The sequence below is a fragment of the Crotalus tigris genome, unplaced genomic scaffold, assembly GCF_016545835.1.
Source record: "Crotalus tigris isolate CLP2741 ecotype Arizona unplaced genomic scaffold, ASM1654583v1 scf7180000017710.2780689, whole genome shotgun sequence".
NCBI lineage: Eukaryota > Metazoa > Chordata > Lepidosauria > Squamata > Viperidae > Crotalus > Crotalus tigris.
The window spans coordinates 2,569,505-2,595,351 of NW_024096582.1; the positions used below are offsets into that span (position 1 = coordinate 2,569,505).

The 25,847-nt window shown below is 43.9% G+C and overlaps 1 protein-coding gene across 2 annotated transcripts in view; it reads left to right on the forward strand.

Annotated features, from left to right (window-relative positions):
• The window catches only part of CUNH18orf25 (chromosome unknown C18orf25 homolog), an 82,472-nt gene that overhangs the window by 49,828 nt on the left and 6,797 nt on the right, over positions 1-25,847 (forward strand). The window contains exon 4 of one of the 2 annotated variants that reach the window (XM_039338643.1): positions 17,156-17,356. In XM_039338643.1, coding sequence (XP_039194577.1) covers positions 17,156-17,356 — 201 coding nt within the window. The remainder of the gene's footprint in view (positions 1-17,155; positions 17,357-25,847) is intronic. The other variant, XM_039338644.1, reaches the window with a different exon arrangement.

The window sequence follows — 25,847 nt, forward strand, 5'->3', positions numbered from 1 at the left end:
TTCCCTGTTGTCTGACATTACCAAATAGCCATGGCCAGCTTTTACAGTGACATTGAAGTCAGTAGCGGCTTACTTCTGACTAAATATAAAGTTGTCCTAGTAAGCCACAAGTCAAGAACAACACGGAGATGCTATTCAAATGACAGGCCCGGCTTTTTTTTGTAATTAACCCAGGAAGTTTTATTTCATTGAGTTGGGTTCAGAGACAATGGATTGTCTTTGTTGTTTTGGTTTTGTGTGAATCCAGCCAGAAGGACTTAAGTAACTGGAAGGGAGCATCCTGCATGATTCACCCCATTACCAGTTGCCCAGTCCTGTCACAAGTAGGATTGTTCTAGGAAGCCAAGTCTGGTTTATGATGATTAATTGGAAGAGTCAGTAGCCCAGTAAGAAACTTGATCCCCCCCCCCCCCCGAAAAAAAAGAGTTGAGACACAGATCTTATCATGCTGAGAAATGTTTTTTGTGTTGCCTTGGCTCCCATACTTCACTTAACTATTAATTGCTTTAACTGTGATTTGCTAGTGAGTTACAGTGACTGGTCACACGTCACACAAAGCTGCAATTTGGAGTAATTTTGGCTTTGCGCGAATCTTGACATAAGCTTTGTAAGCTGTGGCTTAACACAAAGTAGGAACGAATCCAACTCGTTTACTCGGGAAACTACCATACAATGTATGTACTAAGCCATTGGTTGGGTTCATGCATCACACTAAGCCAGGGGTCTTCAAAGTTGGCCCATTTATGACTTGTGGACTTCAACTCCCAGAGTTCCTCAGCCAAGATTCTGGGAGTTGAAGTCCACAAGTCATAAAAGGGCCAACTTTGAAGACCCCTGCACTAAGCCATGTCTTATAAACTATAGTAGCTGGGGTGAACAGATTGCTTTAGTCCCAAAGGAAGCTAAAGTATGGTTTATTTTTTAATTATGCTTGATTATTTAAAGCACGCTTTGTTGGAGTCATATAATATGGTAAGCCCTAAATCACGGTTTGTTAATGACAGTGGCTGAGCCTACATAACTTACTGTACTAAATTTAAAGGGGGGGGGGAATCACATGGTTTAGTTCAGTACGCAGATCTAGTTATTGTCTTATTGTCTGCTCCTGACACTTTTCTGCTTTTGCATGCTGAATATAGTTCACAGCAAAAGGCCTTTTGGAGATGATGGTTCAAAATCCGATGATCCCCAGCCACCCAAGGTTAAGACTTGCAAATGTATTATCTCTCTATAATTTTCACATTTAGCATTATTAGAAACATAGAACCCTGACAGCAGAAAAAGATGTAGTAGGCCATCAAATCTGCCCTTTGTGTTTGTTTGTTTGTTTTGTTTTCTTTTCTTTTAATTTGTTCCTTCTAATTATTATTTTTATATTTTCTTTTTCTTTTATTTCTTTATTTTTTAATTTTTGTCAAGCGATGGACATGTGTTTATCCAAAGCATGTTTAAACTCAGTTCCCAATGATTCACCCATTTACCTTGCCTGGAAATTGATTCCAAACCTATTTCTATCAGTGCTAACGTGAAATAACTGGGATGTTTATTTATTTATGAGACTTATTTATTTATGCGACTTATATACCACTGTATTAATACTGTTTGAGTCCTTCAGGAAACATGTACAGTTTCTGCTTGTCTTAATTATATCATGCTAATAATTTGTATTTGTGAGTCTTTTTTTTTTAAAAAAAAAATCTGAACAAATGGGAACACGGAGAGTTCTATCTGGCAGAGCCCTCCAGATAAAATATTTCCTAGTTTCTAATCATGTTGTTAAGAGTTGCCCGCCTCAAAATCAAATTTTGATTTCCTCCCATCATCATCTTTTCCCATTCAGTTAAATCTTTTTCACGGATTTGTGTTACCTCTGTGCCAAAGGTAAGGCAGTTTCAAAGCAAATTTAACAGCTAGCCGTAATTTAAGTTTAATGCAGTGCAAACTTTCCTTCCCCCCCCCCCCAAAAAAAAGGGAAATAAGTGAAGAGCACAGATTTCCGGAAACATCAACACGGAATATCCTAAGTAAACCCAGTGGTCAAGGTTACGCGCACTCTCTCTCAAATGTCAAGATTTTACAGGCACAGTGAGATAGGCGGCAAATAAACAATTAAAAAAAGCTGGTAAATTATGGAAGTGCATTTTTTTTTTTTACACCTCAGCTAGGTAGCTATCCTGTACCTTTCGCTTCGTATCATCATCATTGCTTTCATTCGTTGCTGGAAAAGGTCGTCACCAAATCAAGATGTCCTTTCCATTTTGCCAGTTAGCGTAGATACTTTTTTTATATATAGTGAATAAAAAGGTAAAGGTCTCCTTGTCGTTCCTATACAACTCTGGGGCACGATGCTCACCTCCAAGGACAGTTATCCGAGGACAATTTCCGTAGTTCTGGGGCCAGCAAGACGACATTCCAAAGGCATACGGAACGCTGTTACCTTTCCCACCGAAGTGGTACCTATTAATCTACTCGCATTTGCACGCTTTTGAACTGCTGAGTGAGCAGGAGCTGGAGCAAGGAACGGGGGCTCACCCCCTTGCGCAGAGCTTGGGTCTCAAACAAAGTTGGCGTCTTTAACCACTGAGCCGTCACGCCCCCTGATAACTGAACATCCCAGTGTAAATCGCTGTGTCCTACCTCCGCAGGTATACCTCCATCCACCAGCCCCATGGCTAAAAAAAGAGAGAGAGAGAGAGAGAGAGAAATTGCCCTCATTTCTATCACCCTGTGTAAATGAAAAGTGGGTTCATATATCTGGTACCCAAAAAAGTGCGTTGCATGAGAATGCTTGTTGCTTCTGAGGATCAACTCTCCCTGCTAAGGTTGGTGAGAATTAGAAACCCAAGAGTTGTGGGACTGCAGCCCTCCTTGGGGTTTGTTCTGAATAATAAAAATAATAATAATCATAACAACAGCAACAGTCTTTCTATTTCTATTTGTAGGTCTTTCTTTGTTATCTTCTCCAGTTCATCATCATCATCATCATCATCAATAATAATAATAAATAAATAAATAAATAAAAAGTTGGAAGGGAAGACCTTGGAGGTCATCTAGTCCAACCCCCTGCTCAGGCAGGAAACCCTACACCATTTCAGACAAATGGCTGTCCAGTCTCTTCTTAAAAACCTTCCAGTGTTGGAGCATTCGCAGCTTCTGGAGGCAGGTTGTTCCACTGGTTAATTGTTCTGACTGTCAGGAAGTTTCTCCTTAGTTCTAGGTTGCTTCTCTCCTAGATGATTTTCCCTCTGTTGTTTCTTGTCCTGCCTTCAGGGGCTTTGGAGAAGAGCTTGACTCCCTCTTCTTTGGGGCAGCCCTTGAGATATTGGAACGCTGCTATCATGTCTCCCCTTGTCCATTAAACTAGACATACTCAATTCCAGCAACCGTTCCTTATACATTTTAGCCTCCAGTCCCCTAATCATCTTTGTTCCTCTTTGCACTATTTCTAGAGTCTCAACATCTTTTTTACATGGTGGTGACCAAAACTGAATGCGGGATTCCAAGTGTGGCCTTACCAAGGTCTTGTAAAGTGGTATTAATACTTCACGTGATCTTGATTCTATCCCTCTGTTCATGCAGCCTAGCACTGTGTTGGCTTTTTTGGCAACTGCAACATACGACTGGCTCCTATTTAAGGGATTGTCCACTAGGACTCCGAGATCCCTCTCACAGCTACTACTGTTGAGCCAGGTACCACCTGTACTATACCTGTACATTTGGTTTTTCTTGCCTAAATGTAGAACCTTGCTTTTTTCACCATTGAATTTCATTTTGTTAAATAGTGCCCGGTGTTCAAGTCTGTCCAGATCCTCCTGTATCCTAAGCCTGTCTTCTAGAGTGTTGGCCATTCCTGCCAGCTTGGTGTCGTCTGCAGATTTGATGGGTTCCCCATCTATCCCCTGGTCCAAATCATTGGTGGTTTTTCTTGCCTAAATGTAGAACCTTGATGGACAGCTGACTTCAGCTGACCCATGAGTAAGGTTAGGACTTCTTCATAAAAGTGTTGGAAACGGTCCGGACATCACAAGAGGTTTTAACGTGTCGTGTGCTGAGGAAGCCCGGTTACGGCATCCTTATTCCCATCTTCAATGTGTATTCTACATCTTTTTCTCTCATCCGAACGGGCAGGATAGCCAGCAGGTGTTAAATACAGATAAAAATACAAAACGAGGAATGCAGACAGTCCTCAATGGATCCCAACATTTCTGTTACTAAGCAAAACGGTTGTGAATTGAATGTGTGTCGCCCCATTTTGTGACCTTTCTTGCCGTCATTAAGGACATCGACGCAGTCGTTAAGTCAGTTACATGGTTTAGAGAATCGGGCTTCGTTTGACCAAAGACCCCTACCCATGGTCTAGGGTAGGGGTCTTCAAACTTGGCCCTTTCATGACTCGTGGACTTCAACTCCCAGAATTCCTGAGCCAGCCATGCTGAGGGAAAAGGGAGAGGTTTCCAAGCTGAGCCATGCTGGCTCAGGAATTCTGGGAGTTGAAGTCCACGAGTTATAAAAGAGCCAAGATTGCCTACCCTTGTCCTAAGTCCTCCTGTTCTAAGCTGCGAGCTTCATAGACCAGGGATAGGCAACCTTGGCTCTTTTATGGCTCGTGGACTTCAACTCCCAGAATCCCTCAGCCAGCATTGCTCAGCTTGGAAACCTCTCCCTTTCCCCTCAGCTTGGCTGGCTCAGGAATTCTGGGAGTTGAAGTCCACAAGTCATGAGGGGGCCATAGTTCCCTCATGCTGGCTCAGGAATTCTGGGAGTTGAAGTCCACAAGTCATGAGGGGGCCATAGTTCCCTCATGCTGGCTCAGGAATTCTGGGAGTTGAAGTCCACAAGTCTTAAAGTTGCCTAGTTTGAAGACCCTTGATCTAGGCGCAGGGGTGGGGAACCTTGGCTCTTTTATGACTCATGGACTTCAACTCCCAGAATTCCTGAGCCAGCCATGCTGAGGGGAAAGGGAGAGGTTTCCAAGCTGAGCCAGGCTGGCAGAGGGAATTCTGGGTGTTGAAGTTCACGAGTCATAAAAGAGCCAAGGTTGGCTACCCCTGGCGTAGGGAGCCTAAAACTGTCATAAATACGGGCCAGTTGCCAAGCGTCTGAATTTCGATCAAGTGATGAGGATGCTGCAATGATTGTGTGTGTGAGACACGGTCGCAAGTCAGTTTTTTCCAGTGCCGCTGTAATTTCAAACCACCACAAAACTAACCGTTGTGAAGTCAAAAATCTACCTGTAAAACAAATTAGTAAAAAATAATAATAATAAAAAAATAACAGTATCCCTGACGGCCATTCCCTTATGGTATTTTTTGGGGGGGGGTCGTTATTTTTTTCACCTAATGAGAGATTTCAACAAACCAACCGAGCCTCTGTTGTGTCACGAATGCTTGTCTCTTTGGACTGAAGGAAATCATTCAAGTGGGATTGGCAACCACAGGCTGTAAAATTGCCTTAAATAAGAATATTACAGCATTCCAAAGGGTAGAAAGCCACATCATCTTGGTGTGGGGAGCTGAGCCTAAGTGATTTGACCCCCAGAAAATGTCTCTCAGGTTTTCTCTTTTGTTGTTAACTATGTTGGTTTCCCCTGTTCTCTGATTTGTCATGGTCACAACACATCTTTTGATTGTTCCCACTTGGGATTGGGGATGAAAGAAGCCTCGGGATTTATTTTTTTATTTATTTATAAAATGTATAGTCTGCCTGTTTTAACTTCAAGGGAACTCTGGGCGGCTTACCCAAGTATTACTCACATTTTCCTTCCTTCCTTCCTTCCTTCCTTCCTTCCTTCCTTCCTTCCTTCCTTCCTTCCTTCCTTCCTTCCTTCCTTCCTTCCTTCCTTCCTTCTTTCCTTGCCTCCTTCCCTCCCTCCCCTTCCTTCCTTCCTTCCTTCCTTCCTTCCTTCCTTCCTTCTTTCCTTGCCTCCTTCCCTCCCTCCCCTTCCTTCCTTCCTTCCTTCCTTCCTTCCTTCCTTCCTTCCTTCCTTCCTTCCTTCCTTCCTTCCTTCCTTCCTCTCTCTGTTTCTTTCCTTCCTTCCCTCCCTCCCTCCCTCTCTCCTTCCTTCCTTCCATCCCTCCCCTCCTCCCTCTCCTTCCTTCCTTTCTTCCCTCCCTCCGTCCCCTTCTTTCCTCCCTCTCTCTTTCTTTCCTTCCTTCCTTCCTTCCTTCCTTCCTTCCTTCCTTCCTTCCTTCCTTCCTTCCTTCCTTCCTTCCTTCCTTCCTTCCTTCCTTCCTTCCTTCTTGTTCCAAGGCATGGACACTAATTTCGTGTCAGGAGAGGTGATGCCTGCAGCACATGCAAAGTCCTGCAGAAGGAAACAAAGGCAGTAATTATCGGCCAATTCCCCTTGAAGAGAGATGGAAGTCTATCCCCTTCCTTCCTTCCTTCCTTCCTTCCTTCCTTCCTTCCTTCCTTCCTTCCTTCCTTCCTTCCTTCCTTCCTTCCTTCCTTCCTTCCTTCCTTCCTTCCTTCCTGGAAACATTGAATTATTTGAGAACTTTCCTCCTCATGAATGGCTGATGACTACATAGAGGTGCTCTGATTTAATTGCATGGGCCCACAGGACGAGTGGGGCCAGTCCATCCCCTGCAGATTTTTCCTCTCCTCTGAACAGCCTAAGGTCTGTGAGGGTAACAGAATGACAGACTTGGAAGGGGCCTTGGAGGTCATCAACCCCCTGCTCCAGCAGGAGACCTGTACCAATAATAATAATAATAATTATTATTATTATTACTTAAAAATTTGGAAGTGACCTTGGAGATCATCTAGTCCAGCCCACTGCTCAGGCAGGTAACCCTATACCATTTCAGACAAATGGCTGTCCAGTCTCTTCTTAAAAACATCCAGTGTTGGAGCATCCATAGCTTCTGGAGGCAGGTGGTTCCACTGGTTAATTGTTCTACCTGTTAAGAAATTCCTCCTTAGTTCCAGGTTGCTTCTCTCCTTGATGAGTTTCCATCTGTTGCTTCTTGTCCTGCCTTCAGGTGCTTTGGAGAATAGCTTGACTCCCTCTTCTTTGGGGCAGCCCCTGAAATATTGGAACACTGCTATCCTGTCCCCCCTCGTCCTTCTCTTCATTAAACTAGACATACCCAATTCTAGCAACCGTTTCTTATACATTTTAGCCTCCAGTCCCCTAATGTCACTTCCTTTTATTTTCTCAGGAAGGCTGTTTTCCTCTGGCCAAGTGACTGGGGAATTGTCATCACACGGGTGATTTGATTGGGCAACAGGAAGAGAGTTTGGGAAAGGCTCTTTTAGGTTTCCTGAATCATTTTATGAGCACCAGTTCACTTGTGAAGCGCCACAGAAACATGTGGAAGACTAATTAGCTTCCTTTGGCAGCATCCTGGATTTCTTCTTATTATTATTATTTTCCCCAACTCTCTGGCATCTTTTCAGAGATCTCTTCCAAAGGCAACTGGAGGTCCTTGATTTTTTTTGTGTTTTGTTTTTTATTTTCCCCTTGAAAAGATTTAGCTCAGTGTTTCTCTACCTTGACAATTTTAAGGCATGTGGACTTCAACTCCCAGAATTCCACAGCCAGCATTGCTGGCTGTGGAATTCTGGGAGTTGAAGTCCACATGCCTTAAAATTGTCAAGGTTGAGAAACACTGCTTTTCGTTCAAGAAAATTCTTCAGCTTCTGTGAGTACGTTCACTTCAGCTTTCTGTCCTGCAAGAAAGATTTATTCTGTGCAGTTCAGAGTCGTTAGCACATTTTGAAGGAGACATCCTATCAGCTACGTTCAGAATGAGAGAGAAAAAACTGCAAATCCGAAAAAGTTGGCTTGTGGTACGGCCGAAGGAAGCCATTTTGAGAAAGTGCTCAACCAGTACATTTCAGAATCCCAGCATCCAAACCCATGTGTGTTTCCTCAAAACAGGAATAATCCCCAATTACTACAGTAGAATTATTCTATGGTAAGGGTAGCCTTGAAATGCACTATAGGTAAGAGAACGCTACAAATAGAATATTCCAAAGGCACCATTCACAGGTATACACGATTCCCTGCAAACAAAAGGCTTATTGTTAAGTTTCCTGCCTAGGTTTTATTGAAACCCCCCCCCTTTTTTTTTTAAACTGGAGAAACATTTGTGCAGAAAAGTAATGATGATCATGATGATGATGATGAAATAACAACAACAACAATAATAATATAAAATGATAATCTCCAGGGGATCTTGGAGATCTTCTAGTCCAACCCCCTGCTCAGGCAGGAAACCCTATACCATTTCAGACGAATGGCTATCCAGTCTCTTCTTAAAAACTTCCAGTGTTGAAGCATTCACAACTTCTGGAGGACTGGACTAGACTAGACTAGACTGGACTGGACTGGAATAGACTAGACTAGAATAGAATAGATAGAATAGAATAGAATAGAATAGAATATGAAATGGAATAGAATGTGGAATATGGAACCTATACCATTTCAGACAAGTGACTGTCCAGTATAATAACAACAACAACAACTTTGGTTGCCCCAAAGTTGGAAGGGGCCTTGGAGGTCATCTAGTCCAACCCCCTGCTCAAACAGGAGACCCTATACCAGGGGTAGGCAACCCAAAACACTCAAAGAGCCACTTGGATCCATTTCCCACCGAAAACAAAACACTGGGAGCCGCAAAACCCTTTTGATATCTAAAATGAAGACAACACTGCATATATCCTTTTTTATCTTTCCTCCCTCCCTCCCTCTCTCTTTCTCTCTCTCTCCCTTTCTCTCTCTCTTTCCTTTCCCTCTCTTTCCTCTCCCTCTCTCTTTCTCTTTCCTCTCTCTCTCTCTCTTTCCTCTCTCTCTTTCTCTCCTCTCCCTCTCTCTCTTCCCTCTCCCTTTCTCTCTCCCTCTTTCCTCTCCCCCTCTCTTTCTCTTTCCTCTCCCTCTCTCTTTCCTCTCTCTCTCTTTCTCTCCTTCTCTCCTCTCCCTCTCTCTTTCCTCTCCCTCTCCTCTTTCTTTCTCTCTCTTTCCTCTCCCCCTCTCTCTTTCTCTCTCTCTCTCCCTCTCTCCTCTCCCCCCTTTCTCTTTCCTCTCTCTTTCTTTCTCTCTCCCTCTTTCATCTCCCCCCTCTCTTTTTCCTCTCCCTCTCCTCTCTCTTTCTCTCCCCCCCTCTCTTTCTCTCGCCCCCCCTTTCTTCTCTCCGATCTTCTGCTCACCTGGCAAGCTGGCTTCAAGCTGTTCTCCAACAAGCTCAGGGGTAGGCAACCTCGGCTCTTTTATGACTCATGGACTTCAACTCCCAGAATTCCTGAATCAGCATAGCTGGGCTAGCTAGCTCTCTCCTGCCCTTCCTGCTTCCTGTTTCCTGCAGAGACGCAGCAAAGGGAGGAGCCCCACCTAAAAAGCTCCTGGCAGAGGAGACGCATGCGGCTCTGGAGCCGCAGGTTGCCGACCTGAGCCCTATACCATTTCGGACAAATGGCTGTCCAGTCTCTTCTTAAAAACTTCCAGTGTTGGAGCATTCACCGCTTCTGGAGGCAGGTTGTTCCACAGATTAATTTGTTCTCACTGTCAGGAAATTCCTCCTTAGTTCTAGGTTGCTTCTCTCCTTGATCAGTTTCCATCCGTTGTGCCAGATATTCCAGTCTTGTGCTCCTCTCTGCTGTCCGTTTTCAGCTTATTTTATCTCCCTCCAAGAGGAACTAAGATTTTCTCACGTATTTTCACCTTACTTGCGAGTCAGAATTTTAAAAAGGCAACATTTTTCGTTCCATTCACAGTGTGAAGGCATGCATTTTGGTTTCTTTCCTTGTTTTTTAATTGAAAACTTGAAAAAAAAAGTTATTTTTTTTCTTAACCGATTAAGCCTTAATTGTTCAGCATGTGAAATTGTCACTGTTTTATGTATGCTAAATTTAAGCTAAGCTATAAGGTTTGCGAAGTGTGGAAGTGTGGAAGATACAAGAGTTGGCGCCACAGATAGCAACTTTATGCTTGTATTTCCTACTGATGAAGACTTTCACCCAAGTTACTCTCTGGGTAGGTGATCAAGACTATCACTCTGCATGTATATGCATTTTATTCCACCTTTTTGCATGATTATACATGTTGAAGTGGTACAATTTTGACTTGGTTCCGATGGTTAACTAAGCCTAATTTGGCCTCCATAAATCTATTTGATTCTACTTTGGATCAGAAGTGCTGATAATTATAGACAATCCATTGAGAAATTGATAAAAGGAATTTACGAACAGCACCATCCTTGGCTAGGTAATAAACAGTCAATATTGTACTTAACCCTCGTATCTTCTGCACTTTAAACCTCTTTTTTTTAAAAAAAAATTGATCATGCAATGCCAGTTGAAGCCCAGTTGGCACTGAACTCTGATGACTCGCCAAGGGGAGAAATAGCTTTTGTTTATTCAGGTTACTCAAACCAGCAAGCCCATCTGCAACCTCAAGTATTAATTACTTCGATATAGCTGCATGCAGCATTTAGACAGCGAAGATTGAAATGCCAATTTTTTTTAAAAGCCTTCTCCGACACTTTATAGTCATCAGCGTTTATTGCAAAAATCATCGTGTTTTCAATCATCCCCAACTCCACACCTTCTCATATTTAAACATTCATTTATCCTTTTAAGCAAAATGCTGTCATTTTTGAAGGGCATATTTTCAGAAAACCGTGTTTGGAAAAGAAGTGACATTTGACTTTTTTTTTTTCTGTACCTTTCCTTAGTGTCAATTGGGAAACTGATTTCAGACGTTCTGCGCGTCGTTTTGTCCCACCCAGAATTTTTTTTTTTTTTTACCTGCCAAACATTTTAAAAGGGACCGGCAAACTCTGGATTAAAATTTTGATTCTTTTTTTTTTTTTAATTCGTCAGCTAGATGGAATGTCAATGTTTACAGGTTCTGTGTCCATATATCTTTTTTTCTTGAAGGAAAGGGCTTTTGGGGGTAGTATAAAACCCATGGTGGCGCAGTAGTTAGAAGGAAGCGTCGCAGGCAAACTCTGCCCGTTGTCAGGAGTTTGATCCTGACCGGCTGAAGGTTGACTCAGCCCTTCGTCCTTCCAAGGCCGGTAAAATGAGGACCCAGATTGTTGGGGGACCAACAGGCTGATTCTATAAACCGCTTAGAGAGCGCTGTAAAAGCACAATGAAGCGGTATATAAGTCTAAGTGCTACTTCTACTGCCCCTTGCTTCCTTCCTTCCTTCCTTCCTTCCTTCCTTCCTTCCTTCCTTCCTTCCTTCCTTCCTTCCTTCCTTCCTTCCTTCCTTCTTTCTTTCTTTCTTTCTTTCTTTCTTTCTTTCTTTCTTTCTTCCCTTCCCAGTGGTTAGAATGCAGTATAGCAGGCTAACTCTGCCCATTGCCAGGAGTTCGATCCTGACTCAGCCCTTCGTCCTTCCGAGGCCGGTAAAATGAGGACCCAGATTGTTGGGGGCAACATGCTGACTGTAAAACGCTTAGAGGGGGCTGTAAACCAATATGGAGCAGTATATAAGTCAGAGGTCTTCAAACTTGGCCCTTTTATGCCTGGTGGACTTCAACTCCCAGAATTCCTCAGCCAGCTGAAGTCCACCAGTCATAAAAGGGCCAAGTTTGAAGACCCTGGTTCAAGTGCTGTTGCTCTTGGGTCATCCTCTACTATAACAGAGAAAGGACTTTGAGTTGATCCAGTAGATCTTTAGCCTTCAAGCCCTTTTCTTATAACACAGTTTATTCTTCCTATCCTCTCTAGTTATATCAGGCTGAAGCTTAACACCGCATGCAATACAAAAAGCCCGTAAAAGTTTTGTTTTTAAGTAGGTAGTCTTCAGCTCACCGCACGTCATTTGGTGACTGTTTGAAGTCGCAACGGCACTAAAAAAAACCAAAAAGTGACTTAGGACCACTTTTCATATTTGTAACCTTTGCGGCATATCCCCCCGGTTTTACGTGATCGAAATTCAGACGCTCGGCAACTTAACGACACGTTTAGCGTCCCGGGGTCATGTTATCCTCCTGCCAAACTGGGGGAGCTGGGTTCAGTTAAGAACCGTGCCGCTAACTTAAACAGTCGCAGCGATTCGCTTAAGAACTTGTGGGCAGAAAAGTCGTAAAACGGGGCAGGATTCACTTTTAACGATGGTCTCGCTTGGCGACAGAAATCTGGGCCGATCGTAAATTGAGGGCTGCCTGCCCTGAATCAGTCTGAACCCAATTCTGTGTTTCTTTCCACCCGTAAGCGATTCCCTAAAATGTTAACAACAACAACAACAATAATAAAGTTGGAAGGGACCTTGGAGTTCATCTAGTCCAACCCCCTGCTCAGGCAGGAAACGTTCCATCCTGCGACGATATCTGTAATACCATCAAACATCCACATCTGCCTAGCCCAGGTCCTGGATAAGGACTTGATAGGTAGACAAAAATGCCAAATCCAGTCTGAACATTTGGCTGACTGTGCGATGATCCATAATAATAAAGTTGGAAGGGAGCTTGGAGGTCATTTAGTCCAACCCCCTGTCAGGCAGGAAACCCTATACCATGTCTGGGGAATTCTGGGAGTCAAAGTCGGCAGGCCTTAAAGTTGCCAAGTTGGGCATCCCTGATAGATAGATAGATAGATAGATAGATAGATAGATAGATAGATAGATAGATAGACAGACAGACAGACAGACAGACAGACAGACAGACAGACAGACAGACAGACAGACAGATATGCAGGTCTTTGGTTATTTGGGTTTTCTCCTGCGTAAAATTGGAAGTGTCTTGGTGACGTTTCGACGAAGTCCAATTCGTCATCTTCAGGCTGATGTGCTTCGAGGAGCATACACACACACACACAAACACACACACACACACACACACACACACATAGGTCTTTGGTTATTTGGGTTTTCTCCCATGTAAAATTGGAAGTGTCTTGGCGACGTTTCGACGAAGTCCCATTCGTCATCTTCAGGCTGGTGTTTTCAGCTTTGTGCTTCGAGCAGCACGAAGCACGAAACGTCACCAAGACACTTCCAATTTTACGTGGGAGAAAACCCGAATAACCAAAGACCTACATACAAACACCCGTGAAAACCTCAGAGAACACACACACACACACACACACACACACACACACACACACACGTATGTATGTATGTATGTATGTATGTAATAAAACGTGAGCACCAGGAAGAGTTAAAACATTAAAAGTTTTATAAAACGTTAAAAGTTTAAATATAAAACATTTAAAAGTTTTTTAAAAAGCAGACTTAGCTTTCGTTGGCTCCTGCCAACGTCATCAGGGTGCAAATGAATCAATGGGAGAGACATTTATAAACAAGCCAGCCCCTGCGCTCGACTCCTGGACCGCCTAACAGGTCCCAACTGGCCAATCGCTGCACCTGTGTCAATTGCTACACAATTGTTCAGTTTGTCCTCATTCCCCCCATCTACATGTGTACTAGCTTTCATTTTCCCACTTCTCGGCATCTGTGACTCAAGAGGGCATAGTCTTTCTACAATCCAGCGTGTGTTCATCATCACCAAGTTGCTTCCCCCCCTCCTCTCCCTTGAAACCTTCTGCACAGATAGATCTCTTCCCCCCTCCACCCTTTCGACATCCATCACCATCATGTTCCTGCTCTCTATTCCGAGATCCTATTACAAACATCCTGCACGCACTCGCACTAATCTGACTTCCCTTCACACTCGGTCTTTCTAACCACCCTCCTGCTGTAATCCTTGACAGCATCAATCTCCTTATATTTACATATTTACATATTTGAAGAGCAACATGGCGGCTGAGTTGGTTCGTAATTGAATAACTAAATTTCTTTAGTACAGATCACAAACTATTACATTAAATATTTCCTCTCTTTTTCCCTTAGTATTTACTGTCTCACCTTTCAGTTAATACAATTCTTATTATGTCCATTTAACGCAGTGGTTCTCAACCTTTCTAATGCCGCGACCCCATAATACAGTTCCCCATGTTGTGGTGACCCCCAACCACTTATACATCACCGGGTGCCAGGGGCGTGGCCAAAGAAAAGGGGAAAAAATGGCAGACAGCCTTGTTTGGCGACCCCCGTGAAATGGTCGTTCGACCCCAAATGGGGTCCCGACCCACAGGTTGAGAACCACTGATTTAACGCAAATGGCTTTCTTAAATTTATCAATCATTTTTAGTTTAGACATATCTCAAAGACATTTTAACGTTCAATCTTTTTAGACAACCCATGTCCCTGCTTTAAGTGCTTCGGACTTCTTAACAAACACATCACTCCTCCAACAGAATACTTTACGCTTCTGATGAAGAAACGCGTGTGATCATGGAAACTGGAGTAAATTAAATAAACAGAAAAACTCCACCTTCCTCTTGGGGACTATCCTAAGCTGAGCATCGATTCCCCAAATGGGTTTCTGAACCTCAAAGTGATTGATGACCTCTGCTGGGTGTTGGGTGAGGATTAGAAAGTCTCAAGTGTACATTAAGTACCGTATTTTCCGGCGTATAAGACGACTGGGCGTATAAGACGACCCCCAACTTTTCCAGTTAAAATATAGAGTTTGGGCTAAACTCGCCGTATAAGACTACCTCTCTTCCAACGCACACCACCTAAAAATTACCCAGTATACAACAACCAGCCAATCACGGCAAGCAATGTACTTTACCATTGATTGGCTGGTTGTTGTATACAAAGCCTGCTTGGATTGGGTGGGCCAGCTCTCCCTGCCTGCCCACCCTTCCGGTCTCCAAGACGATCCAAGCGGTAGCGCAATGTGATAGAGAGCCGGAAGAGAAGGCTGCTTCAAGGGAGTCTGTCCCCTGATCTGAGCGTTTTAGACCGCTCAGATCAGGTTATAGACTGCTTTGGCCACATTCCAAAAGTACCATACCTTTATTAGTGCTGTCCCTTGCCGAGATCTTCCATAAAAGACTTACGATGAGGTCTGGCAAGTGCCCAGGGGCAGCGTTAGTGCAGCAAGAGCAGCGCTGTGCCCAGAAAAACACGCCTCTTTCACCCGTCTGGCCCACCCTTGCAGCACTAACGCGCCGCAGATTCTCCAGTCTGGCTCGGTAAGTTTCAGCACCTGCCCTATAAGATGACACCCAGCGTATAAGACGACCCCCGACTTTTGAGAAGATTTTCATGGTTTAGAAAGTCGTCTTATACGCCGGAAAATACGGTAACATTGGGAATAAAAAAGGATAAAGGATTCTTCCGTCCAGTTATGTCCGACTCTAGGGGACGTTGCTTTATCTCCATTTCTCATTTTCCAAAGACACTTCCGTGGTTGTGCGGCCGGCGTGACTATACACCATAGTGCACGGAACGTTGTTACCTTTCCCACCGAAGTGGTACCTATTTATCTACTCGCACTTGCGTGCTTTCGAACTGCTAGGTTGCCAGGAGCTGAGCCAAGGAACAGGAGCTCATCCCGTCACGTGGCGCTCAGCTCTCAAACACGGGCTGCCAGCTTCCTAGCTGACAAGTTCAGCGTCTTTAACCGCTGAGCCGTGGCAGCCCTTGAGATTAAAAACCGTCCCTCGGCCCAATTCCCTTTATAGGATTGTTCTGAAAATAACACCGGAAGGGGGGAAAAAAGGAAGGTATTCCATTGGGAATTCCCAGAGAATAACGTGCATCCAAATAGACTTCGCGAAATTGTTGGATTTGGGTTCAGATATGATCGCTATAAGGGGGGACATGATAGCAGTATTCCAATATCTCAGGGGCTGCCATAAAGAAGAGGGAATTAAACTATTTTCCAAAGCACCTGAAGGCAGGACAAGAAGCAACGGGTGGAAACTAATCAAGGAGAGAAGCAACCTAGAACTAAGGAGAAACTTCCTGACAGTGAGAACAATTAATCAGTGGAACCACCTGCCTCCAGAAGGAGTAAATGCTCCAACACTTGAAGTTTTAAAGAAGAGACTGGACAGCCATTTGTCCGAAATGGTGTAGGGTTTCCTGCCTGAGCAGGGGGTTGGAGTAGATGACCTCCAAGGTCCCTTCCAACTTTACTACTATTGCTATTGGGCAGCCCAGATTATCTCCATGCTTGCAATGCTCACTCCATTCGTTCACTTCCCTGATAACACGGAGATGTCCCTGACGAGCTAACAGCAATTGCTTCCAAATGAGCAAACTGTGGTTATTTTTTCTTCTTTTTTTCTGTTTTGCAAACTATAGTTTAATAAGTCCATTTCAAAGGAAAGTTTCCAGTTCTAATTTTTCAAATAAACTATGACAAATGGGAAGATAATTTCTGGGCACGTTCCCGGAAATGAAAAGATGCAGAATAGAAGAATACACGATCTTAGAACATATTTCTGAGAGCGAATTTGGCCATATCGAACACGATCTTAGAACATATTTCTGAGAGCAAATTTGGCCATATCTGAATTGGACCCATTTAATTGCTCCCCTTCTTCTGTATCAATAGATCATTGTTATCAGCCCAGCTAATTTGGAACAGGCCTGTTGTGTTCCGCTTCAGAATTTCACCTACAATTTTATTTTACAGTCCTTCCATTCTAAACAACAAATACTTGGGGGGGGGAGGAGAAATGGGATCAGATTATTCTGTCAGCGCGCGTAGATGAATGCCCTCAAAAATGACGATTTGCCCATTATTTGTCCTTCAAGACTCTGACAGTGTTTCTCAACTTTGACAATTTTAAGGCATGTGGACTTCAACTCCCAGCAATGCTGGCTGTGGAATTCTGGGAGTTGAAGTTCACATGCCTTAAAATTGTCAAGGTTGAGAAACACTGCTGTAAGATGTCAGATTGATTGTATGACGTGTTGAATATTAGGGTTCCATTTTTCTACACGTAACAATCTGAAACCAAAATAGCCTGCAGGATAGTCACGTATCAGAATACGTTCAGTATAGACATAACGTTTGAAATGTATTAAATTTCACCACCCCGTTTTCCAAACAAATATGCCTACGCCATCTTTTTTCCCCCCTTTTTTTGGATAGAAATCATCTAATTATCTAATTCCCGTGAACAGAATTAGGGATCTGTGGTTTGATGGGAAGGATAACTTGTCTTGTTTCATATATTCATTTCCTAAGTTTTTACGTTGAACATTTTATTCATGTATGTATGTATGTATGATATGTATATATCATTGCAACAGTTCATGTCGGTGTTCTGTTTATTTTGAAATGCTCGTGTCAAACTGCGGTAGATCTTTCCTGCGTGATGTCACTGATCTCTGTAGGTTTCCTTTCCTTTCCAGATGGACCTCCGGTCGTGCCCCACTATGACATCTCAGACACAAACTCAGACCCCGAAGTGGTGAACGTGGACAATCTTTTGGCAGCCGCAGCCGTTCAAGAGCACAACAGTTCGGCCGTTAACCAAGACCCTGAGCCAACATGGAGGTCCAGGGGTCTGCTAGAAGAGCTGAACGCTGAGACAAGTGGGTAGAACGCATTGCACGGGTCTTGCTGGGATCATGATTATAAGCATGATAATATTATAAGTATCAGTACCGCTTTATCAAACCCTAGTGAGGCCACACCGGGAATACTGCAGCCAGTTTTGGTCACCACATCACAAAAAAGATGTTGAGAGTTTGGACAAAGTTCAGAGAAGAGCAACTAAGATGATCCAAGGCCTGGAGACTAAAACATACGAAGAACGGATGCGGGACTTGGGTTTGGCTAGTCTAAAGAAAAGAAGAAACAGGGGAAAAATGATAGCAGTATTCCAGTATCTGAGGGGCTGCCACAAAGGAGGGGGTCACGTTATGCTCCAAAGCACCAGAGGGAAGGACGAGAAACAATGGTGGGAAACTGACCAAAGAGAGAAGCAACCTGGAATTAAGGAGAAACTTCCTGACAGGGAGGACAATCAACCAGTGGAACAGCTTTACCCCCAGAAATCGTGGGTGCTCCATCACTGGAGGTTTTTAAGAAGAGACTGGACAGTCACCTGTCTAACATGCTATAGATTCTCCTGCTTGAGCAGGGGGCTGGACTAGAAGACCTCCAAGGTCCCTCCCAGCTCTATTCTATTCCATAGCAGCCTCTGATACTTCCCTTTCCATGCGCAATCACATGATCCCGGCCTACCTGCCCGACTAATACCTGCAGAGAAAGACATCTGTCTACCTCAGGGGTCTTCAAACTTGGCCCTTTGATGACTGGTGGACTTCAACTCCCAGAATTCCTCAGTCGGCCATTTTGATGACACTGCGGGCTTGGATCCAGACCAGGGGTCCTCCAACTTGGCCTTTTTATGACTGGTGGACTTCAGCTCCCAGAATTCCTCAGTTGGCCATTTTGATGACACTGCGGGCTCGGATCCAGACCAGGGGTCTTCAAACTTGGCCCTTTTAGGACTGGTGGACTTCAACTCCCAGAATTCCTCAGCCAGCTATGGTGGCGGAGGAATTCTGGGAGTTGAAGTCCATCAGTCCTAAAAGGACCACGTTTGAAGACCCCTGGTCTACCTGCAGTACAGGTAATAATTGACCAGAATTGAGCCCCAAATCTCTGCTGCGAAATGAGATGGTTGTTAAGTGAATTCTCCCTTGCCACAGTTGTTAAGTGAATCCCAGGAGTTTCAGGAAGTTCGAATGAGCCTAAAGATTTATTGCAAGCTTAGGATCTCTACAAGAATCTGACCGACTAATGGTCAAGGGGCACGAGCAGGAGATAAGAAAGGCATTCAAGGTGGGCTGGACAGATGAAACTCTTCAAAAGAACTTCTTGAGGCATTGTTTACCTTAAAGAATCCTTTATTCAAGTAGCTTGAAGCCCTCCTTTATCACTCTGGGCTCAATAACCTTGATTCTCATGCTAGGCTTAGTGTTGTTATGTCTAGCTAGACTCTAATTCACATTCCCCCCATCCCCCAGCATCATCTAACTCAGTGTTTCTCAACCTTGACAATTTTAAGGCATGTGGACTTCAACTCCCAGAATTCCACAGCCAGCATTGCTGGCTGTGGAATTCTGGGAGTTGAAGTCCACATGCCTTAAAATTGTCAAGGTTGAGAAACACTGATCCTAACTCTAAAAGCAAAAGGTAAAATATGGCTGCATTTCCTTCTGTTGTCAATGCAAAAACATCCGAAGTTAGCAGCGTTGACACAGATCTCTTGCGGGCGCTTAGGGACTAGTGACTTATGCTGCATTTGACTTCCTCCCTTGGGCTAAGCCTGGTCATCTCCTACAGTTAAGTCACACAGTTGTTAAGTGAATCTGGCTTCCCTCATTGTCTTTTCTTGTCAGAAAGGTCACAGAAGGGGAATCACAGGACCCCGGGACACGGGGACCGTCATAAATATGAGTTAGTGGCCGAGCATCTGAATTGAGATCATGTGGGACCAAGGGGATGCTACAACAGTTGTAAGGATGAAAAACAGTCATAAGTCATTTTTTTTCAGTGCCGTTGTAACTTCCAACAGTCACTAAATGAACCGTTGTAAGTCAAGGGCTATCTGTAAATTGGCATGTCTTTCAACCCCAGAAGGTGTGAGTCATACAGTTCCATACTGTTGAATGCATTCAACTCATTCAAGGCTGAAGGCTGTGACCTCAGAATGACGTTTGTAGTTCAAAAAGAGGAAGAAATTCAAGGGACCCTGAGTAGAGTAGAGTAGAATAGAATAGAATAGAATAGAATAGAATAGAATAGAATAGAATAGGGAATGGAGTGGAATAGAATAGAATAGAATAGAATAGGGAAAGAATGGAATAGAATAGGATAGAATAGAATAGAAATAATAGAATAGAATAGAAATAGAATAGAATGGAATGGAATGGAAATAGAAAAGGGAAAGGGAATAGAATAGAATAGAATAGAATAGAATAGAATAGAATAGAATAGAATAGAATAGAATAGAATAGAATAGAGAAAGGATGGAATAGGATAGGATAGGAAGAATGAAATAGAGTAGAATAGAGAAAGAATGAAATAGAATAGAATATATAATAGTAGGAATAGAATAGAATAGAATAGAATAGAATAGAATAGAATAGAGAAAGAATGGAATGGTTTAGAATAGAATAGAACAGAACAGAATAGAATAGAATAGAATAGAAGTAGAATATAGAAATATAATAGGAACAGAATAGAAAATAGAATAGAATATAGAATCAGAAATAGGAATAGAATAAGAATAGAGAATAGGAGTAGAGAATAGAATATAGAAACAGAATATAGAATAGAGCAATAGAATGGAATAGAGCTGGAAGGGACCTGGGAGGTCTTCTAGTCCAGCCCTCTGCTCAAGCAGGAGAACTTGGATCTAATTGTATAATGAAATTGACAAAAATATAGTTAAATATGATCCTCGCCTGTACTTAATCATCCCTTTGGTCACGTTAAAAAGTGACCCTCTGGCAGAAACAGTTTGGAGGACCTCCAGGGGGCTGCAAAAGAGATCCTGGCCAGTCCCCCCACCCCCACCCCGACTCTGCCGCTTTAGTCCAGACATGGAGTAGGTTTGCTTCAGACCCTGAGCTGAGTATGTGTGAGGGAGGACTGTAGGTTTCTTCCCTCACTTTCAAGGCAGCGAGCTCCTCCAGGCTTATCTGGACATATATTTGCACCGGCATATTTCTGCTCACGGCTGCAATAACAGGAAATACCAAGATTATTTTAAAAAGCAGGAATGTCCTTGAGTCAACCTAGGCCTATTATGCCTCTTCTGTCGAGCTTTCTTAACCCACTGCCCTCCCCTGCGGCAGAGGAGAGGCAGACATAGCAATAGCCCTTAGACTTATATGCCACTTCACAATGCTATACAGCCCCTCTCTAAGCAGTTTATAGAGCCAGGGTCTCGTTCCCCCAACCATCTGGGTCCTCATTTTACCGATCTGAGTCAACCTGGAGCCCCCTCAGGATCGAATGCCAGACTGTGGGCAGAGTCTGCCTGCAATAACTGCAGTCTAACCACTGCACCACCAGAGAGGGAGGGAGGGAGGAAGGAAGGAAGGAAGGAAGGAAGGAAGGAAGGAAGGAAGGAAGGAAGGAAGGAATAACTGCATCCTAACCACTGCACCACCAGAGAGGGAGGGAGGGAGGGAGGGAGGGAGGGAGGGAGGAAGGAAGGAAGGAAGGAATAACTGCATTCTAACCACTGCACCACAAGGGAGGGAGGGAGGGAAGGAAGGAAGGAAGGAAGGAAGGAAGGAAGGAAGGAAGGAAGGAAGGAAGGAATAACTGCATTCTAACCACTGCACCACCAGAGGGAGGGAGGGAGGGAGGAAGGAAGGAAGGAAGGAAGGAAGGAAGGAAGGAAGGAAGGAAGGAAGGAAGGAAGGAAGGAAGGAAGGAAGGAAGGAAGAACTGCATTCTAACCACTGCACCACCAGGGAGGGAGGGAGGGAGGAAGGAAGGAAGGAAGAAAGGAAGGAATAACTGCATTCTAACACTGCACCACCAGAGAGGGAGGGAGGGAGGGAAGGAAGGTCTCGCAATAGCACTTAAGACTTATATGTCGCTTCACAGGGCTTTACAACCCCTCTCTAAGCGGTTAACAGAGTCAGCCTATTGTTCCCCCAACAATCTGGGTCCTCATTTTACCCACCTCGGAAGGACGGAAGGCTGAGTCAACCTTGAGCCCCGTCAGGATCGAACTCCAGACTGTGGGCAGAGTCTGCCTGCAATAACTGCATTCTAACCACTGCGCCACCAGGGCTCTTGAATGGTGAAAACCACATCATGCACAGAAAGCCATACCTTTTTATTTTATAGGGTGGTGCTTATATTTGTATGTGTGTGTGTGTGTGTGTGTGTGTGTGTGTGAGAGAGAGAGAGAGAGAGAGAGAGAGAGAGAGAGAGAGAGAGAGAGAGAGAGAGAGAGAGAGAGAAAGAAAAAGAGTGTGTGTGTCAAAAGCAAGAATATACAATATACATTTATATCTCTTCGACTGTCAGTTGCCATACGTCAAGCCTCCTACCTGAAGGTGCAGGCAGATGTTTTCCCTTTTACCCTTCCAGGTTGTCCTCAAGATGGGGGATGCTGCAGTTGGCATCCTGTCGCCTGTCTCGGTCATAGATCAGTGGTGGCGAACCTTATGGCACGGGTGCCAGAGGCGGCACTCGGAGCCCTCTCTGTGGGCACATGTGCTGTTACCCCAGCCTCGCCTCCTCCCACGACCCCCTCCTCTCCAGCAGCCCCCCCAAAGGAGAGTCACCCCTGAGCGTGGCCCACGTGGAGCAGCGCAGCCAAGGACATGGCAGCCAGGCGGCGCAGAAAGACTCTGCCCTCACGCCCCATCGCGCACAGTTGATGCTGCAGGGCGCGGGCAGAGGGCGTGGCCGCCATGGCGCTGCTGGGCTGCCTGGGTGATCTGCGGGAGGCTCTGGAGGCGGTGCGTGGCCCCGCGGGCAGGCGGGGTGGGGCAGGGGGTGGAGCGGGGGCGGAGCCAGTTTTTGGGCACTCGGTCTCTAAAAGGTTCGCCCTCACGGTCATAGATTGTATGAGTTCATCAAGATGCGATAAAGATGACAGATCAAAGGCGAAGGATTTTGTGGTTGGATATTTGCAAAGACATGGAGTATTCTGAGTGCCGGGCGTATCCTAGACCAGCGGTTCTCAACCTGTGGGTCGGGACCCCATTTGGGGTCGAACGACCATTTCACGGGGGTCGCCAAACAAGGCAGTCCGCCATTTTCCCCCCTTTTCCTTAGCTGTGCTACTCCCTTTTATTCTATTGGCTTTTGAAAGCCAATAGAATAGACTCTCTTGAACAGAGTCTAATTCTATTGGCTTTCAAAAGCCAATAGGAATTGTCCAGGCTGTCTCTGCCCTGCTGAGCCCACCAAAAGTCCCAGTCTGCAAACGGTGCTGCACCAGTTGAGTAGTCCTCGACTTATGACCGGTTGGGGGTCGCGGCATTAAAAAGGTTGAGAACCACTGTCCTAGACCATCTTGCGTTGTTTTTATAGTAGAATAGACCACTGCCAGCAGTTCTTCCACTAAGTGCAAGAATGATTCAAATTAGAAGAACGATTAAAAATGGTTAGGGGGCTGGAAACTAACACGTACAAAGAACGGTTACAGGAATGGGATATGTTGGGTATAATGAAAAGAAGGACTATTGGAGACACGATCGCATCCTTCCAAATCATTTTTCCAAAGCACCAAGAGGCAAAGACAACAAACAATGGAAACTAAGGAGAGAAACAACCTAGAACTAAGGATAAATTTCCTAACGGTGAGAGCAATTAACCAGTGGAACTCCTTGCCTTCAGAAGTTTTGGATGCTTAGTCACTGAAGGCTTTCAAACAGAGACTGGACAACCATTTGTCTGAGCAGGGGGTTGGACTAGATGACCTCCAAGGTCCCTTCCAACTCTGTTATTCTGTTGTCCTTCCTTCCTTCCTTCCTTCCTCCGTCCCTCTCTGCCTCCCTTCCTTCCTTTCCTCCCTTCCTTCCTCCCTCCCTTCCCTTCACTGGAAGTTTTTAAGGAGACTGGATAACCATTTGCTTGAAATGGTATAGGGTCTCCTGCCTGAGCAGGGGGTTGGACTAGATGACCTCCAAGGTCCCTTCCAACTGTGTTATTCTATGTTCTTTGTTTTTGTTAACCATTAAGTTGAAAAAAATGTCTTCTCTCCACATCTCATCAAAGGCGTAATGTCAGACTGTGTTGTTTCTCTGTGTCATATAATAATATATGTGGGTATAGGCATATTTATTTATTAATTTTTGTCATATTTATGTAGTGTATATCGGAGGTGTATGAAATGAAATATCATTTTAATGTATGCCAATTAGTGTACATCCAAAGTGACAATAAAGTTGTTATTCTATTCTATTCCATTCCATTCCATTCCATTCCATTCCATATTTTCTATTCTATTCTATTCCATTCCATTCCATATTTTCTATTCTATTCTATTCTACTCTACTCTACTCTACTCTACTCTACTCTACTCTACTCTACTCTACTCTGCTCTACTCTATTCTATTCTATTCTATTCTATTCTATTCTATTCTATTCTATTCTCTATGTATTCTATTATTTCTATTCTATTCTATATTCTATTCTATGTCTATTCAAGAAAAGAGCTAACTTAAATTAAACATATTTAGTATGAGTGAATATTAGCACCTACAATATTGTTTAATTATAATTTATATAACGAAATCCTTTCTTAATTGTCCAGGTGTCATGCAAATCATTATGAAACCACATGGATAGTCCTCGTGTTTTTTTTACACAGTGCAGCATTAGTGCAGTACCAGCTTTTAGCCAATCCTGGCTGATCTAAAAAAAAAAAATTAGAATCAAAGGTTATTAATAATGGGGATGGAGGGTGGGAACTTAACTAAGAAATCTCAAGAAGTCGGGAAAAACCAAAATATGATATTGTTCCTCACTGTTGCCAAAATAAACTATATTTATGAGTCTATATCAGGGGTCTTCAAACTTGGCCCTTTTGTGACTTGTGGACTTCAACTCCCAGAATTCCTCAGCCAGGCGTGCTGAGGAATTCTGGGAGTTGAAGTCCACAAGTCACAAAAGGGCCAAGTTTGAAGATCCCTGGCCTATATAGGCACTATATAGGCATTAGCACAACTCAAGAGAGTTTTTACATTTATATACAAGATTATACTTCTAATGCAGCATTTTTCCAGTGTGTCTTGGTGGTAAAACCCTCCCGAAGTACATTTTTATGAGACCTATCTGGCATGTTAACTATGATCAGATCAGAGGTTGTCTCAATTTATTTAAATGATCTTTGTAGGGCATCATTGTGTTCAGATATATGCTTACCCGTAACATGATTTGCTGGCTTTCTTTGCTTTGGCCATTACTGCTTGTAGACTGTGATGTATATTTGTCATGTTCTATGAAGCCAACCTATCGGGGCTGATTGAACAAACCACCATTAAGCATGTAGCATAGTGCTCAGACTGGTCCTTTGTGGCTTACCCAGGACGACTTTTTGGAAGTTTTCAATTCATCCTAACGTTCGTTGCCTGTGGGTTTGTGACGGCCCTGATTCTTTTAGAACTGGTAGAAGGGATATCTGTAGAACAGTGGGGTCCTTGGTGCTCTCTGAGCTGGGTGGTTTTCCTGCAGACGTTTCATTACCCGGCTAGGTAACGTCATCAGTGCTAGGAGGGAATGGCATTTGTGGAGAGGAGGAGGAGGAGGAGGAGGAAAGGACTGTGGAGTCCTTGGTGCTCTCTGAGCTTGGTTCTTTTTTTTTGCAGACATTTCATTACCCAGCGAGGTAACATCACCAGTGCTAGGAGGGAGTGCTTTTGCTCTTCGTTAATAACAGTGCACGTATACAAGTAGTCCTCAACTTACAACAGTTTCTTTACTGACCATTCAAAGTTACAACAGGACTCAAAAAAATTGTGACGTGTGATTGTTTTTCTCACCACCATTGCAGCATCCCCATGGCCATGTGACCTAAATTTGGATGCTTGGCAACTGATTCATCTTCATGAGCAGTGTTTGCTCTTCTTCTTCTTGTTGTTGTTAATAATAATAATATGAAGAAGAAGAAGAAGAAGAGAAGGAGGAGGAGGAGGAGCAGCAGCAGCAGCAGCAGCACTGTGGGGTCCTGGGTGCTCTCCGAGATGGTTGTTTTCTTGCAGACATTTCATGACCCAACTAGGTAACATCATCAGTGCTGGAAGGGAGAGAGGTGTGCAGGGAAGAGGAGGAGGAGGTGGTGGTGGTGGTGGTCATCTAGTCCAGTCCCCTGCTCCGCCAGGAAACCCGATACCATTTCAGACAAATGGTTATCTAGTCTTTATTATATACCAATCATCATCTTTAGAACAATCCTCTGCTGATTGAACAGATAAGGGTGCTATAAAGTTGATTGAAGAGTAATTAAAAAGTAAGATTTTTGTGTCATTTCCTTCAACGCAAAACAGTTGCTTTAGGTGCCCCAGTCAGTGACTCCAAGAACTTCCGACTAGTATA